This window comes from Theropithecus gelada, chromosome X (assembly GCF_003255815.1).
Source record: "Theropithecus gelada isolate Dixy chromosome X, Tgel_1.0, whole genome shotgun sequence".
Classification (NCBI taxonomy): Eukaryota; Metazoa; Chordata; class Mammalia; order Primates; family Cercopithecidae; genus Theropithecus; species Theropithecus gelada.
Window position 1 is genome coordinate 103822605 of NC_037689.1, and position 16146 is coordinate 103838750.

At 36.1% G+C, this 16146-nt stretch overlaps 1 protein-coding gene across 1 annotated transcript in view; it reads left to right on the forward strand.

Moving 5' to 3' along the window:
- Window positions 1-16146, forward strand: part of NRK (Nik related kinase) — a 144462-nt gene that overhangs the window by 68238 nt on the left and 60078 nt on the right. The window contains exons 5-9 of the mRNA XM_025372716.1: window positions 3740-3865; window positions 9262-9372; window positions 10851-10941; window positions 13680-13810; window positions 15717-15771. Coding sequence (XP_025228501.1) covers window positions 3740-3865; window positions 9262-9372; window positions 10851-10941; window positions 13680-13810; window positions 15717-15771 — 514 coding nt within the window. The remainder of the gene's footprint in view (window positions 1-3739; window positions 3866-9261; window positions 9373-10850; window positions 10942-13679; window positions 13811-15716; window positions 15772-16146) is intronic.

Sequence of the window (16146 nt, forward strand, 5' to 3'; positions counted from 1 at the left end):
GTGCACTGCTTTATGTTTATGTCATAAGTATTTTTAAAGCCTAGCCACATTATACTTAAATATAGAAAATAGTTGCCTATTTTTCCTGCTGGGTCTTAGAGAATTAGCTAAGAGGGGAGGTAATAACTGAGTAGATATGTTTAGCTACCAATTCATTTCAGCTGAGAGACTTATTTCTCTGTATTTCAAAGTCATTAAGTCAGGATAGTTTGAGGGAAATGCTGGCGAGAACTAAAGATAATTGGTGGTTAATTCCTTAATTATTTTCCATGTCAATTGTCCCTTTCCTAGGTCATTGCTCAAAAGAGTTAAAGGTATCTTTTTTTCACTGGATTTCAGAACAGGAAATCTTTAATTCAAAAGTTTTTTGTTTTTTGTTTGTTTGTGTTGTTTTGAGACAAAGTCTCACTCTGTTGCCCAGGCTAGTGTGCAGGGGCACAGTCTTGGCCTCTTGGGTTCACATGGTTCTCCTGCCTCAGCCTCCTGAGTGGCTGGGATTATAGGCATCTACCATCATGCTTGGCCGATTTTTGTATTTTTAGTAGAGATGGAGTTTCACCACGTTGGCCAGGCTGGTCTCAAACTCCTGACCTCAAGGGATCCACCTGCCTCAGCCTCCCAAAGTGCTGGAATTACAGGTGTGAGCCACCACACCAGGTCAAAAGTCTTCTTTTCTTTACACTCTACAAATATATTTCACTTTTGACAATAAGAATATTTCTTAATAATTTTTATAAATTGAACTGTTATAGATGAAATAGGAGAGCTTTTTAATTTACAATCGAATAAAATTTAGAGCTACTATGAATTCAAAGGAGGCCAGTGAGGAATCCATTTTTCAAGTGCAGAATCACTTTCTGAGTCATCTCACCTCACCTTCAACTTTTTATGCACTATTTTATATTCAACATTGGTTGCATCATTCACGTATGTGAATCTTATTTTCCTGATGTGTAATTTCCTTTAAGTTAGGATCATAACACCTAAATGCACAAACCAATTATATTTTCATTGAAATTTTTAACAATTTAAGTTGCCTTTTTGTAAGTTAACATTTTAAGTTATTTTTCTCAAGTGTATTGCATCTGTATACACAAAAGTGTAATTATTTTCAAATTATTAAGAAACAAAGAGCTTTTTCTAGATTGGCTGAGAAATAAGAGTTACAGAAGGAATATCAAAACCACTTGGTTATCATGGTACAAGCAGACATCACTGAAACTTAGAGAGAATTGCTTTCCATTTCACTCCACTATAATTAATATGCTGAGAATGAAGGAGGCTGATGTTTGTAGATTAGGGTAAACAGTGGAGGGAAGTACATAGTTCTGACAGAGCTCAGAGTAATTCAAAGAAGTCGAGTAACAATTATATTTTGTGATAATATATTGCATTTATAGAATTTTTTTCTAAAGATTTCAAAGAACTTTATTTATGTTATCCCATTTGGTCCCACCAACATTCCATGAAGATAGGTAATGGCTGCTATCTTCCATCATTCTTTTAAAATAAATTGAACTTTAGGAAGATTAAGTGAATTTCCTACTCTGGGCTATCAGTGCTAAACTTCAGTGTCCTAATGCCCAGGGTAGGTGTTCTTTTCTGACTGACATCACACTGTCTTCTGCTAGAGCTGTCTTGAAGCTATGTGTTGTACGTCAGTGATCTCATCTAACCAGATGGCTCCAATTATCACTATATAGACGATTCTCAAAAACAATACTTCTAGACCTGACTTGTCCCCTGAGTGCCAGACCCATATATCCTTTCTGTGCAATCTTGTGCAGCCATAACAAGGACATGCATTTGTTTATTGATTTGGAAAGATGTGCTTTATATACTGATTAAAACATGAAAGTTGCAGAATATTAAAAATAATAAGAGCGTATTTGGATTTTTTAAATGCCACACACATATATATGTGTGCGTGTATGTGTGTGTATGTGTTGATCATATCATTATGCATTTATCTCTATCGTTCATAGCTCTAGCTACTGTATTAGCATATACAAATGTCTGAAAGAATATACACTAAACTGTCAATATTGCTTGGGGAAAATGTTCAGTGAGAGTAGACCCCTTACATATTTTATTAGTATATTTATCTATATTTGGTATACATGTACCATTGTTGTGATTAATAAAAATAAATTATCTTAAACATAGCTTTTAAACATAAAAATAAATAAATAAAGTGTGAAAAAATAATAAAATTTTTTAAAAGGTCAGCACAGAACAAACTAATACCTTTAAAATGTAAAGGATTACCAAATAATCAAGATAGTATGGTACTGTCCATCCACATGCAAAATAATGAGGTTGGACTTTTACTTTATATAAAAATTAACTCAAAATGGATCAGAAACCTAAGTATAAGAGCTAAAACTATAAAATGCTTAGAAGAAAACAATAATAAAGCTTTGTGACCTGTGTTTTGACAGTGGTTGCTTATATATGACACCAAAAGTACAAGCAAAACAACAACAAATTTATAAATCGTGCTTCATTATAATAAAAACTTTTGTACTTCAAAGGTCACTATCAAGACAGTGAGAAAACAATCCACAGTATGAGAGAAAATATTCACAAGTTGTTTATCTGATAAGGCACTTGTATCTAGAATATATGAAGAGCTCTTACAATTCACTAATAAAATGACAACCCAGTTTTTAAAAGGACAAAGAATTTTGTGTTAGACATTTCTCGAAGAACATATACAATGGGCAATAGGTGCAGGAAAATATGCTCAACATCATTAGTCATCAGTGAATTGCAAATTAAAACCACAATGAGACACCACTTCATATCCACTAGAATGGTTATAATAATAAAACAGAAAATAACAAGTGTTGGTGATAGTATAAAGTGGAACCCCTCCATACATTGCTCTTGGTAATGCAAAATGGTAAAGCCAATGTGGGAGACAATCTGTCATTTCATCAAAACATTAAACATAGAGTTACTTGACATGACTGTTCATAGAAGAATTATTCATAATAGCTAAATGGTAGAAATAGCCCAAACATCCCTCAATTGATGAGGTAAACCAAAAGCAATGAAATATTATTACATGCCACAATATGGATGAATTTTGAAAAGAGCTAGTCACAAAAGACCATGTTATATTACTTCATTTATATAAAATGTCCAGAATTGATAAATCTATTTAGACATAAAGTAAATTAGTGATTGCTTAGAGTTTGTGTGTGTGTGTGTGTGTGTGTGTGTGTGTGTGTGTGTGTGTGTGTGGCTGAACTGGGGGATGATAACTGAAGGATATGGGATTTCCTTTTGGAGTGATAAAAATGTTCTAAAATTGATTGTGGTGATGATTGCACAACTCTATAAATATACTAAAAATGATTGCATTTTGCACTTCAAATGGGTGAATTTTATAGTATGTGAATTATATCTCAATAAAACTGTTGCAAAAGAAACAAAAATATAACGACTCCATTCAGTGAAAATTTTATACAGTAGCTGGTGCTGCTGGTCCTGGGACCACATCTTGAGAACCACTGAACTAAAAGATCTTCAGTTTACCCTTTTTATTCCCCCAGATTCCAAGTTAACCAGAAATCTTCATTCACTGACCATTTTAGTTGAGATTTTATTATAAATTGCTGTTGGATATAATTGGTTGCCGTAGGATTCTCCCTCATTGATCTACTGTACTTTGGGGACCCACAGTCATTGATTGCACAGCTTAGGAGCTTTGTTGTCTATTCTTATTCCATAGGATGAAGAAGAGGATCTCAGGACTGAACTCAACCTTCTGAGGAAGTACTCTTTCCACAAAAACATTGTGTCCTTCTATGGTGCATTTTTTAAGCTGAGTCCCCCTGGTCAGAGGCACCAACTTTGGGTATGTTTTTAATTACGCTGTTCTTATTCTATAAGAATAAGTTTTACCCAAGGATGTATGTTTTCATGAGTTGTCACTTTTGTGCATCTACAGGAAAACTTAGCACACAACTGTTAAAGTAGTATGGTGTATTAATCTGTTCTCACAATGCTATTAGATTGGTGCAAAAGTAATCGTGGTTTCTGCCATTAGACATACCCAAGACTGGGTAATTTATAAAGGAAAGAGATTTCATTGACTCATCCACATGGCTGAGGAGACCTCACAATCATGGCAGAAGGCAAAGGAGGAGCAGTCACATCTTGCATGGTGGCAGGCAAGAGACCTTATTCAGGGAAATTCCCCATTATAAAGCCATCAGATCTCATGAACTTATTCACTGTCATAAGAACAGCATGCCCCCATGATTCAGTTACCTCCCACGACATATGGGAATTATGGGAGCTACAATTCAAGGTATTTGGGTGTGGACACAGAGCCGAACCATATCATTTCATCACTGGCCTCCCAAATCTCATCTCCTCAGTTTTCGGAACCAATCATGCCTTCCCAACAGTTCCCCAAAGTCTTAATTCATTTCAGCATTAACTCAAAAGCCTACAGTCCAAATTCTCATCTGAGACAAGGCAAGTCCCTTCCATCTACAAGCGTGTAAAATCAAAATCAAGTTAGTTACCGTAGATACAATGGGGGTATAGGCATTGGGTAAATATGCCTGCTCCAAATGGGAGAAATTGGCCAAAACGCAGGGGCTACAAACCCAATGCACATCCGAAATCCAGCAGAGCAGTCAAATCTTAAAGCTCCAAAATGATCTCCTTTGACTCCATATCTCACATCCAGGTCACATAGATGCAAGAGGTGGATTCCTATGGTCTTGGGCAGCTCCGCCTCTGTGGTTTTGCAGGGTACATCCTCCCTCCTGGCTGCTTTCACAGGTTGACATTGAGTATCTGTGGCTTTTCCAGGCACATGGTGCAAGCTGTTGGTGGATCTACCTTTCAGGGTTCTGGAGGACAGTGGCCCTCTTCTGACAGCTCCACCAGGCAGTGCCCCAGTGGTGACTCTGTGTGGGGGCTTCAACCCCACATTTCCCTTCTGCACTGCCCTAGCAGAGGTTCTTCACGAGGACCCGGCCACTGCAGCAAACTTCTGCCTGGACATTCAAGAGTTTCCATACATCTTCTGAAATCTAGGCAGAGGCTCCCAAACCTCAAGTCTTGATTTCTGTGCATCCGCAGGCTCAACACCATGTGGAAACTGACAAGGCTTTGGGCTTGCACTCTCTGAAACAACAGCCCGAGCTGTACATTGGCCCCTTTTAGCCATAGCTGGAGTGGCTGGGACACAGGACACCAAGTCCCTAGGCTGCACACAGCAAGAGGACCCTGGGCCTGGCCCATAAAACCATTTATTTTTCCTCCTAGGCCTCTGGGCCTGTGATGGCAGGGGCTGCTGTGAAGATCTCTGACGTGCTCTAGAGACATTTCCCCATTGTCTTGGTGATTAACGTTTTGTTCCTTGTTACTTTTGCAAATTTCTGCATTCGGCTTGAATTTCTCCTCAGAAAATGGGTTTTTCTTTTCTATTGCATAATCAGGCTGCAAATTTTCCAAATTTTTATGCTCTACTTCCTCTTGAACCCTTTGCCACTTAGAGATTTCTTCCAAAAGATACCCTAAATTATCTCCCTCAAGTTCACAATTCCACATATCTCTAGGGAAGGGGCAAAATGCTGCCAATCTCTTTGCTTAAACATAACAAAGGTCACCTTTGCTCCAATTCCCAACAAATTTCTCATCTCCATCTGAGACCATCTCAGCCTGGGCCATATTGTCCATATCATTATCAACACTTTGATCAAAGTCATTCAACAAGTTTCTAGGAAGTTCCAAACTTTCCCACATCTTCCTGTCGTCTTCTGAGTCCTCCAAACTATTTCAACCTTTGCCTGTTACCCAGTTCCAAAGTTGCGTCCACATTTTCAGGTATCTTTACAGCAGTGCCCCGCTCTACTGACGCCAATTTACTGTATTAGTCTGTTCTCACGCTGCTCATAAAGAGCCTGGGGAATTTATAAAGGAAATTTATAAAGAGCCTGGGTAATTTATAAAGGAAAGAGGTTTAATTGACACAGTTCCACATGATTAGGGAGGGCTCACAATCATGGTGGAAAGCAAAGGAGGAGCAAAGTCATGTCTTGCACGGTGGCAGGCAAGACAGCCTGTGCAAGGGCATTCCCCTTTATAAAACCATTAATCTCAGATCTCGTGAGACTTATTCACTATCACCAGAGCAGCATGGGAAAAACCTGCCCCCATGATTCAATTACCTCCCACCAGGTCCCTCCCATGACATGTGGGAATTATGGGAGCTACAATTCAAGATGAGATTCGGGTGAGAAACAGCCAAACCATATCATGTGGCAAAAGATACTCTGATTCCTGGAGATGGGAGCAATAAAATATGGGAAAATAACTTAAGTGCCTGACAAGGGGATTACTGGTGGAATGGGGGAGGACTCAAATGAATACCGGAAATATTAAACATAAACATTTTCAAATATTTTATGTGATTACTATGGTTGCTATTACAGAAATTACCCAATGAACTAATAAATAATGACTGGATAAGGATAAATTCTAATTAGCACTTGACGTGAGCATATGGGTGCATTTTAAGTTTTTGCAAAGTATATGCACTTACGGATAAACATAACTCTTAAGAAACTCTTTTCCAAATGGTAAGTTGACCTATCCTTTTCTTAGTCATTATGCCTGGAGTAACACAAATTCTAGATCAGTAAGATATAAATTGTAGAGGCTAAATGTAACCTATGCTACCTAAGTTGCCAGAATTTTTGCTGCCCTCCACTATGGTAAAAATAGTTAAATCACAAGAAAATCAGTTTTGGTCAAGGATGTCTTTATTAAAAATGGAATATATAGAATATAAGGTAGGGTTAGTATATACTTGAATCTCTATACTTGCTACATTTCCATTCCATGTCCAAGTTAGTAGTATTCTTTCAAAATAATGACTAAAACTTTTCAGTATCTTCAAGTGACAATAAAATATTCTATTACATTCTAAATAATGGACTTCAGAGAATAGGACAGTGGACGTTATAGAAAGGTTTTCAACAAGGGGTGGAATTGAAACAGTGGTTCTCTAAATTTGGCAGGCATCAGAATCTCCCAGAGAGCCTGATAAAACACAGATTGCTGGGCATCACTCACAAAATTTCTGGTTCAGTAGATTTGGGGGTGTAGGTCCAATAAATTGTCTTTCCTAATAAGTTCGTATGTGATGCTGTTGCTACTGCTGGACTGATCACCACACTTTGAGAACCACCAAATTTATAGACCTTCAGCTTAACCCTGTTTTCTCTCAAATGTCCAGTTAAGATGCATCCTCTATTCTCTGATAATTCCAGTCGAGATTTTAGTAAATATGGCTGTATAGTTTAGTTACTGAGGAATTTTTTTGGCATACACTATTTGTCTTTTTTATATATTTTCACTTACAAGTTTTTTTCCTCTTGATAGTATAGCAGAATGTGAGAAATTTTGCAGTCTCCTTATTGGATATGTATTAGTACTCAATTCATTCAGGCATTCAACATATATCAATTGAAAACTATCTGTCAGATATTGTGCTAGATGCTGAGAATAAAACGGTAAGCTGAATAGACATGCTCCTGACCCATTGGTGCTTACAATGTATTTGCAAAGACCAGCGTCAATCAAATAATCTCACGTATAAATGTATAATTGGTCAGAAGAGAAATATCATGGCTGTCTGTGGGTGAATAGCAAACTTTAATTAAGCTGGGAAATGAGAAAATCTTCCTTGAGGAATAAAAGCTTGAACTGAGATCTGAAGGATGAATAAACATTTAATGTATAAATTATTCGTGAAGATAAGAATTTTCATGGGACACTTCACAAATTTTTGCCTATGTGAATCAGAAAAACAAATAGGAAGTAAGTAAGTAGCTTAATAATGACCATTAATGAAGAAGTGTATGTACCAGGCCCCATGCTTACAAAGTTAGGAGAATTACTGAGAATGTCTTACATTCCTTGTATAGTTGAACTCTTCTGACTCACATAAGCAAGATCTTCCAGGGTTTATGTTAGTTGAATGGCTTTAATTCTGGTTTGTCATGTTTCCAAATGAGGAGTTACCACAGTGTACATGTTGTGCCCATTCAATATAGTCAATGCTTAATTCTCCACATGAAAATCAACTTTTTGTGGCTTATCTGTTTTCATTTTGTTTGGCTGCCTCTTCTTTTTGGTGAAAGTGTACTTAGGTGAAAGACATGCAATAATATCAATGGTGAATAACTGTAAATTAGAGGAGTAGTTTTCTGAAAAGAAGATCTTAATATTCCACAGGAAGTAAGGTAGACTTTTTGGATAGTCATGATTTTGAGTTTATCCTTTTGCTTCCATTCATCTATGGTGATAATTAATTTGCATGAAGTTTAAAAAAAGACATATTTTGCTCTTTTGATAAAGTGTTTTTGACGTGGGCAGTAATACGTAAACCTGTACTCAAAGAAAATATTGCTAGGATAATTATAATAGTTACATGCTCTTGTACATCGCTCTTTCCTCTAGTTAACTCATATTACCTGGAAGAAAATTTACTAGTTGGGCCCTCAATTTATTTGTGTCAAAAATAAACTTTCTGAGAAACTGAGTTTATTAATACAATAAAATCTGAATGAAATATTATCAAAGATACCAGTTTTAAAATAGGTTTTCCTTAGTAGTAATCCCATTTGGATGAAATTATCCCACAGGAATGCAATCAACAAATTCTCCCTTGGAGTTGTAGCTTGCCAGTATCTTGGGGAAAATAGTTTGGAATTTGAAAATAAAAACAAAACAACAAAAACCAAACCTAGCCTTAATGTTGAAATGTAAACTCTTTTGAGACCCTCCATATTTTGCTTCATCACCCCCAATTAAACTGTTTCCTTGACCATCCTTTCCTTCCCATTCCACTCATCACTTAGGTTTGTTCCTTGCATAAACTTCTTTCTAAAAGCATGTGTTTATTTAGTTTTCCATAAACTGAATGTTCTTCCTTTTGAGCATATCCAAACACCACCTATCCTTCAAGACATAGCTCAAACCCCAACTCCCAGTTAAATATCTCTGGTGAAATACCTGGCTTCTCTCCCTTCACAAATCTTTGGTTTTAATCCAACTCTCTCTAATTTCGCTAGCCTTTGGAGTCTTCCACCAGACAATTGAAGCAGTACTTGCAGTGCCTTAATCTCTAAACATTACATATAGATACAAACCATATGGACTAAAACTCTCCAGATAGTTTCAGAAAATTGAACACTAATTTTTTATACTTTGCTGGCTTTCCTGCAGATGGTGATGGAGTTATGTGCAGCAGGTTCGGTCACTGATGTAGTGAGAATGACCAGAAATCAGAGTTTAAAAGAAGATTGGATTGCTTATATCTGCCGAGAAATCCTTCAGGTGAGTCTTCATATAGTTATTCTCTTCTGATCTTTTAAGAACCTGGGAGTAATATATACAATGCACCTTATACCTGCTCACATCAGATAGTTTAGGTATTCTAAACATAACCTGTGCATCAGGATATCTGAAAAGGCCCAAAAGCTTTTGAGAAAGCCGATTTGCAGCTGACGCCTTTAAATAAGCTAGGTAACGAGCTTCTTTGAAATCATGGCCTTTAATACTACTGTCAGATTAAGATTACTGTGTTCAGTAGATCATGGAAATGACCACTTGGATTATTTATTATGTTGTTATTATTTTACAGTTCTTTAAACAAAAACATAGCACAAGCATCATAGATTAAGATGAAGGTGAGTCAGAAGAAGTCAGTATTTTATGGAATGGCCTCAAATCATCTGTAGCCTTTTGGCAGACAAACATTTTCTTTGATTACTGCCCCCATTTTAAATTTATTTATTTTCCACACCCAATTGGATGAGAGCAACAATCTTCTTGATCTACCAAATCCCATCTTTTGTGGCTTAAGTTCTTAGGGTCATCCAAGAAGGATATTAACAGAATTGAACAGTACTACTCATACAGTGTTAGAATGTCCTACCTGTCATTTTGGTTGGATTCACTTGTGATGACAGTGTAAATGGTTGAGAGTTCAAACTCTGGACTGAGTTTACATTTAGTTTACTATGGATAAATTTTATCACTTGGAATCAGTTACTTAATTTTTCCAAGGTTCATTTTCCTCATCTATATTATAAGGGTGATATTAACACCTTTCTCAAAGGGTTTCTGAGAGGAATTAGTAATTTAGTCCATGTAAAGCACTTAGTATAATCCTTGGCAAAGAATAAGGGCTCAATAAATGTTAGCAGTTTTATTGTTACTTTATTATGAATCTCCAGTTAGTGTCTGAGGCAATCTCACTACAGCTTAACATTGCATACCACGTGATGGGTTAGCCAGGTCACGGGTAAATTTTAGTGGTGAATGGGCTAGAGCCAAAGTGTGAAGCCAACACAGATTACAAATGCTGTAAAATGAATTTCCACATTCCCCTAAATTCTCAGTCTACAAGGCTGACTAGAAAATATTTTGGACTAAACAAATAGTTGGATAAGAAATAGAGCAAAACAATGGCTGAGCTATGATATTCAAGATGTCCAGGTCTTTACTCTTATGGTTAGTTGGAAATACGGAGGCTAGAAAGGAAGGTGAAGTGGCCCAATGTATACAAACATTACTTTGGGTACTCTTTTTTCTCATGGGTGTCCTGATTTATTTTCCTTTCCTTATAGCCAAAAGTCATATTTCTGGGAACGGGTTGTAGTGATTCCAGCCTAAAGAAAGAATTGTGTCTGAAACATCAAAATTAAGCTGTTTCTCTTATCAAAAGTTTTTCCAAAAATACTAAGAACTGTACCAGAAAGAAAGAAAGAAATAAATATATACTGATGTGGCTTTTTAAAAAATATATACAGGGCTTAGCTCACCTTCACGCACACCGAGTAATTCACCGGGACATCAAAGGTCAGAATGTGCTGCTGACTCATAATGCTGAAGTAAAACTGGGTAAGTTTATTCTTATAGTATTTTAAGTCCAAAGCATCTTAATGGAGAAAGCTCCCTTAAGATAACTATGTTTTCTATCATGTCCCTGTCAATATCCTCTACTTATTTGAGCTGGATTTTCCCTGCCTGCAAAACCAGTCAAAATTTGAAAATTTGTTTGGGAGAGGAGGCGGGGCAAAAGAAAGAAGATGCACCTACCTGCTTCTTTGAAATCATGTGGATAAAACAACTTTTGAATTGTAATGGGGATTTACTTTTTGGTCATCGCTTTACCCTCTATTAGAAAGAGCTATTATATTTATTTCAACAATTGAATTGAGTATTTACCATATACAAATTTCGATGCCATGGGCAAGGATTTAAAAAAAAATTGTTTTACATGACAGACTCGTATTTTCTCAAGAATATCAAAGAACTTTTAAATTATGTAAGGATGAATTGCTTATTTGGATTTTTTCAGATATGTAAAGAAATGATATTGATCAGAATTGATGCTCCAATAATATGCAAGTCAAGTTCAGAATTATAAATCAAAAGACTGGAAGTACCTAGCTTTCTATGCCAGAGTTCAGAGTTATATAATTTATTTGAAAATAACCACACATATTTTCTCATTTTCTTGTCCTTAAGCACGTAAGGAACAATATATTGTACCCTTTAATGTGTAAAATAAATATCAGTAGTTATTAGAATAATGCCATAAAAATTATGTCAGTACATTGTAGTGGCAGATAACCCCATTGATATAGAAAATAAGTCACTTGCATTATTTTTCAACAGTTTGTAAACATGTGTCTGAACATGACCTTAAGATGTTTCCCATTTTCTTGCTAAACAGATAGAACAATAGTAGAGATTTTGTTCATTCATTAGGAACATTGGAAGAAGCATGAGGTAGTAATTGTTTACTCTTGGAATAAGTGAAAATAGTTTCAAGACAGTGTATTATTTATTTTGCGTCTGTCTAAAAGCTATAAAGTTAGAAACACAATTTTAAAATCACAAGGAGAGGCCAGGTGCAGTAAATAAAAATGTAAAAAATACATGAAAGGCATACATATTTCACATTTAAATACTCAGAATAGATAGTTCATCACAAGGCTAAACACTGTGTTCACATATAGAGCAACACTCTCATATACTTGTGTCAAGTTGCTGGCCAACGCAAACATTTACAACACAAAAGAGAAATTGTACGTAAATGAAAAGCCACTGAAATATCTGTCACAATGTCCATGCACTAAAGTTCATGTACTTTCCTCTGGAGGAGAGACCTTCTACTGCTGGATTAGAGTTTAATCAGATTTACTTTACATGTAGTCTGTGTACAATTTATTCTAGATTTCTCAGATTATCACTATTTTTAAGTAACACATTATAAAATTTAATCACACATCTTTTACACTTAATTCTTGTACAATTTGTTTTAAATTTTTAAGATTATAGTTGTTTTTAAACAACGTAGTATAAGAAGAAAGTTGCAGAAAGCAAACCTAATGACAGCCAAAGGAAGTGATAGAAGGAAAAGAGATGGAAAAATGATTCTATTGCAGTTGCAATTGCTCAATAATCTTCATATTCCAGCCTGTAAGGTCATGAAAGAAAACTTTAAATTATGCCGTTGTTGAGGTTTCGTCTCGTCTTGGTTTTCATTTCTCTTTCTCTTGCTCTTTTTTCTTTTCTTCTATTAATCAGTCTTCTAGTCTTTTCTCCTTTCATTTTCTCCTCTGGATATATGCCTTATACCAACTTATGGCCTTCCTAGGTAATTCTTGGCCCCTAATGCCAGTTCACAGGGATAGTGAGAATGCTGGGCTATTATTAAACCTGTTTCTTTAAAAAATCTAGATAAAAACATGGTACAACACCCAATGGTGATCTTCACAAATGTTGTGGACATTTTTTTGTTGTTGTCGTTCTTGTTAGATCCTTTAAAACTGCCTTAAACGCTTAGGTTTTTCTTTTTCCTTTTTCTTCTCTTCCCCTAAATTCCTGAAGCTTCTTTTCAGTCAGTTTTGTTCACCATCCTCTGGATTCCTGGAAACCATTCTAAATTAGAAAATCTACTTCATTTTTTATCCGTGTTTTATTTTTTCTGGAATAAATAACCCCAGCCTACTTTAGCCTTTTTTTCTGTTTCTGAGGATACCATACCAAATATTTTCTTATAATGTATCCCACAGATGAAGACTGAACTTTTATAATCTAAGCTGAGATATAGATACCACAGTAAATACCTGCATCTGATTCAAAAGATCTATGTAGGAATTTAAACTAAATTCTAGCAGAAAACTCATTTTTCTTTATCAGTGTGATAGAGCCTTCTCATATGATATGTGAGGCTTCCTGATAAAGTGCTAATAGGTTTTAGATTTCTTTGATCTTACTTATGGTTCTGGTCTTCCTTCAGCTTGGTTCCAGGTCCAAACACTACATATGTTATCATTTTGGAGGTTCAGAGTGTCCTGACAGAACATTATTTTTAATATTCATGGTAAACATTCAGCCAAACCTACTGTAGATTTATAATAGCACTGCTGAGTCTCATTCCAAAATAAATAGCAGCAAAAGCTTATTTTCCAATATTCCTGGAGTAGACTTCATGGTAAAGTTTGCTAGGCTGGAATGAAAATCTGTTATTCATTGTGGCTTTTGTATCAGCTTTCCAAGTTAAAGCAATAACTTATTAAACTTTTTCTTCCTGATTGATTATTTTGACATATAATGATTTTTGGCAGTTGATTTTGGAGTGAGTGCCCAGGTGAGCAGAACTAATGGAAGGAGGAATAGCTTCATTGGGACACCATACTGGATGGCACCTGAGGTGATTGACTGTGATGAGGACCCAAGACGCTCCTATGATTACAGAGTGAGTGTGAGAATTCAGTGGAAATTACAATTTGGAAGGGATTTTTGATTAACATTTATTTTTAATGATAAAACAACAAATAAAAAGCAAGCAGCTCCTCCTTTTACGTTAAATGCTAGTAGGAAATACAAGCCTTTATTTCAGTAAGTGGTTTGATTATATTCATAAAATAATATTTTCTAAGAATGTGGACAAAGTATACCACTGAGAGTTACCTGAATTTGAGGCAGAATGTGTAGTTTATGTTGCTTGTCACTTATTGGTAAAAATATTATATAATGTGGATTTATATGCATATAAAAATTTAACTTCCAGGGACAAAGGGCATTGTAAACTTAAAAATGAATAAATGTAAAGCCAATTATTAACCTCCACAGTAACTTAGCTCCAGAAAAGACAAAAAATAATTTGATTACTCAGAGTAATGGAGAAAATCCTTGGCATATTTCACCTCCAAAACCACAGAAAATCAGTGGAATAGACAAACTAAGTAACAATTCATGCTATTTATTAAAATTTCCACTGAAACTGCAATTTGAACAATATACGTATATCCATGTACACATTTCAAAAGGTTGATGTGGAAAGAAAATTCTCCATTTGCTATAGACTGGAAAAACCTCACTCACTCTCCACGTAAGTCATCAAACAATTCACTGTGGTCTCCCTGAGTGGAACCTAGGACTCAATACTTGAAGTTGATTAAGATTCATCTCTTTTCCCTTTCCTTAAGTGCCCTCTACATGATCTGCAAAATAATTATTTACTGAGAGTCTATTATGTTCAGTGCTGTTAGGAGCTATGAAGATTATGGAAGCATGTTCTTCAAGTGGCTTTTTATAAAAATAATGCTTTATATTTGCATACTTTTTGCAGTCTTCCAAGGACTTTCACCTGTATTCATTATTTATTTTTAGTTTTTAGCACCATGTAACTGAAAGAAATCTTAAGCATAGACTATCACAACTGAAGCTAAGAAATCTATAAACTAGGGTTCTAAAAATCCAGCTAACCTCCAAGGCCGCAGATCACCTGAGGTCAGGAGTTCGAGACCAACCTGACCAATATGGCGAAACCCTGTCTCTACTAAAAATACAAAAAAAATAGCCAGGTGTGGTGGCAGGCACCTGTAATCCCAGCTACTGGAGGCTGAGGCAGGAGAATCGCTTGAACCCAGGAGGCAGAGGTTGCAGTGAGCCGAGATTGCGCCATCGCACTCCAGCCTGGGTGACAGAGTGAGACTCTGTCTCAAGGAAAAAAAAAAAAAAGAATTCAGAAAACCTGTTTAGGAGTCATTTAGCCAGCCAGTGTATCTCTAACCCTGTGCCCTTTCCACAATCTGAAGAAAAAAAATACTAAATAGTTGGTACTGAAGATAATTTTCTAGTCTCATTATAATTCTAGCCTTAGTTTAGTATATTCCAGGAACTGCTGAAGTACACGCACACATGCACACACACACACACACACACACACACACACATATCAGTCCTATGTAAGTGTATGCTATTATTATCACCATTTTACATAAAGTGGAATTAAGGCACAGGGAGTTAAAACATTTGCCCAAGATGATACAACTTGTGGGTCTATGTAATAAAATGTCTTTATGACAAGTTTATTTTGGTATTTCAGGTAAAGCAATAATAGCAATGCATCCAAGATGAACTTTCCTTGCGCTTAACCCCATTCCCTATCAACCTGTTGTGCAGTGAGGTACTGGCTGATCACAAGCTCAGATTATGTCTTCCTATAATGTCACTCTGTAATGAAGCTTCATTATAGGAAACCCATAAAAGGGCTCTGGCATTGACATCCACATCCCCAGCTAAACACTGTTTTGACATTCTAAATACTACAAATTTCCTATTTTTAAGTGACTTTTTTGTCATCTTTTTCTTTGCAGAGTGATGTGTGGTCTGTGGGAATTACTGCCATTGAAATGGCTGAAGGAGCCCCTCGTGAGTAAAAATGTTTGATATTTATTAAAGATTAGGGAAATGTACTGTACAAATCGTACAAATCTCTCTCTGTGGAAGAAGATGAGATTGTCACTTGTACCACTCAGTTTTCACTGGCCACACAGGTGTCATACTATGTGCCAAACTACCAATGGTGGCCTTTTCAGTGATTACCAAATGCTTTCTTCAGGATAGCTAGATGTGGGTATATAAATCAGCTTGTGCTTTTCTTTCTTACGATATCTTATTTTAGATTGAGTGTTGTTTCAGTTTAGTCTCAGTAGTATTTGGTCCTGACAATCCTAGGCAACCAGAGTAAGGATTCTGGTTGGCATTCCAGTCTATATTTCCTGGTGGAATATTTAGATTCCAGAA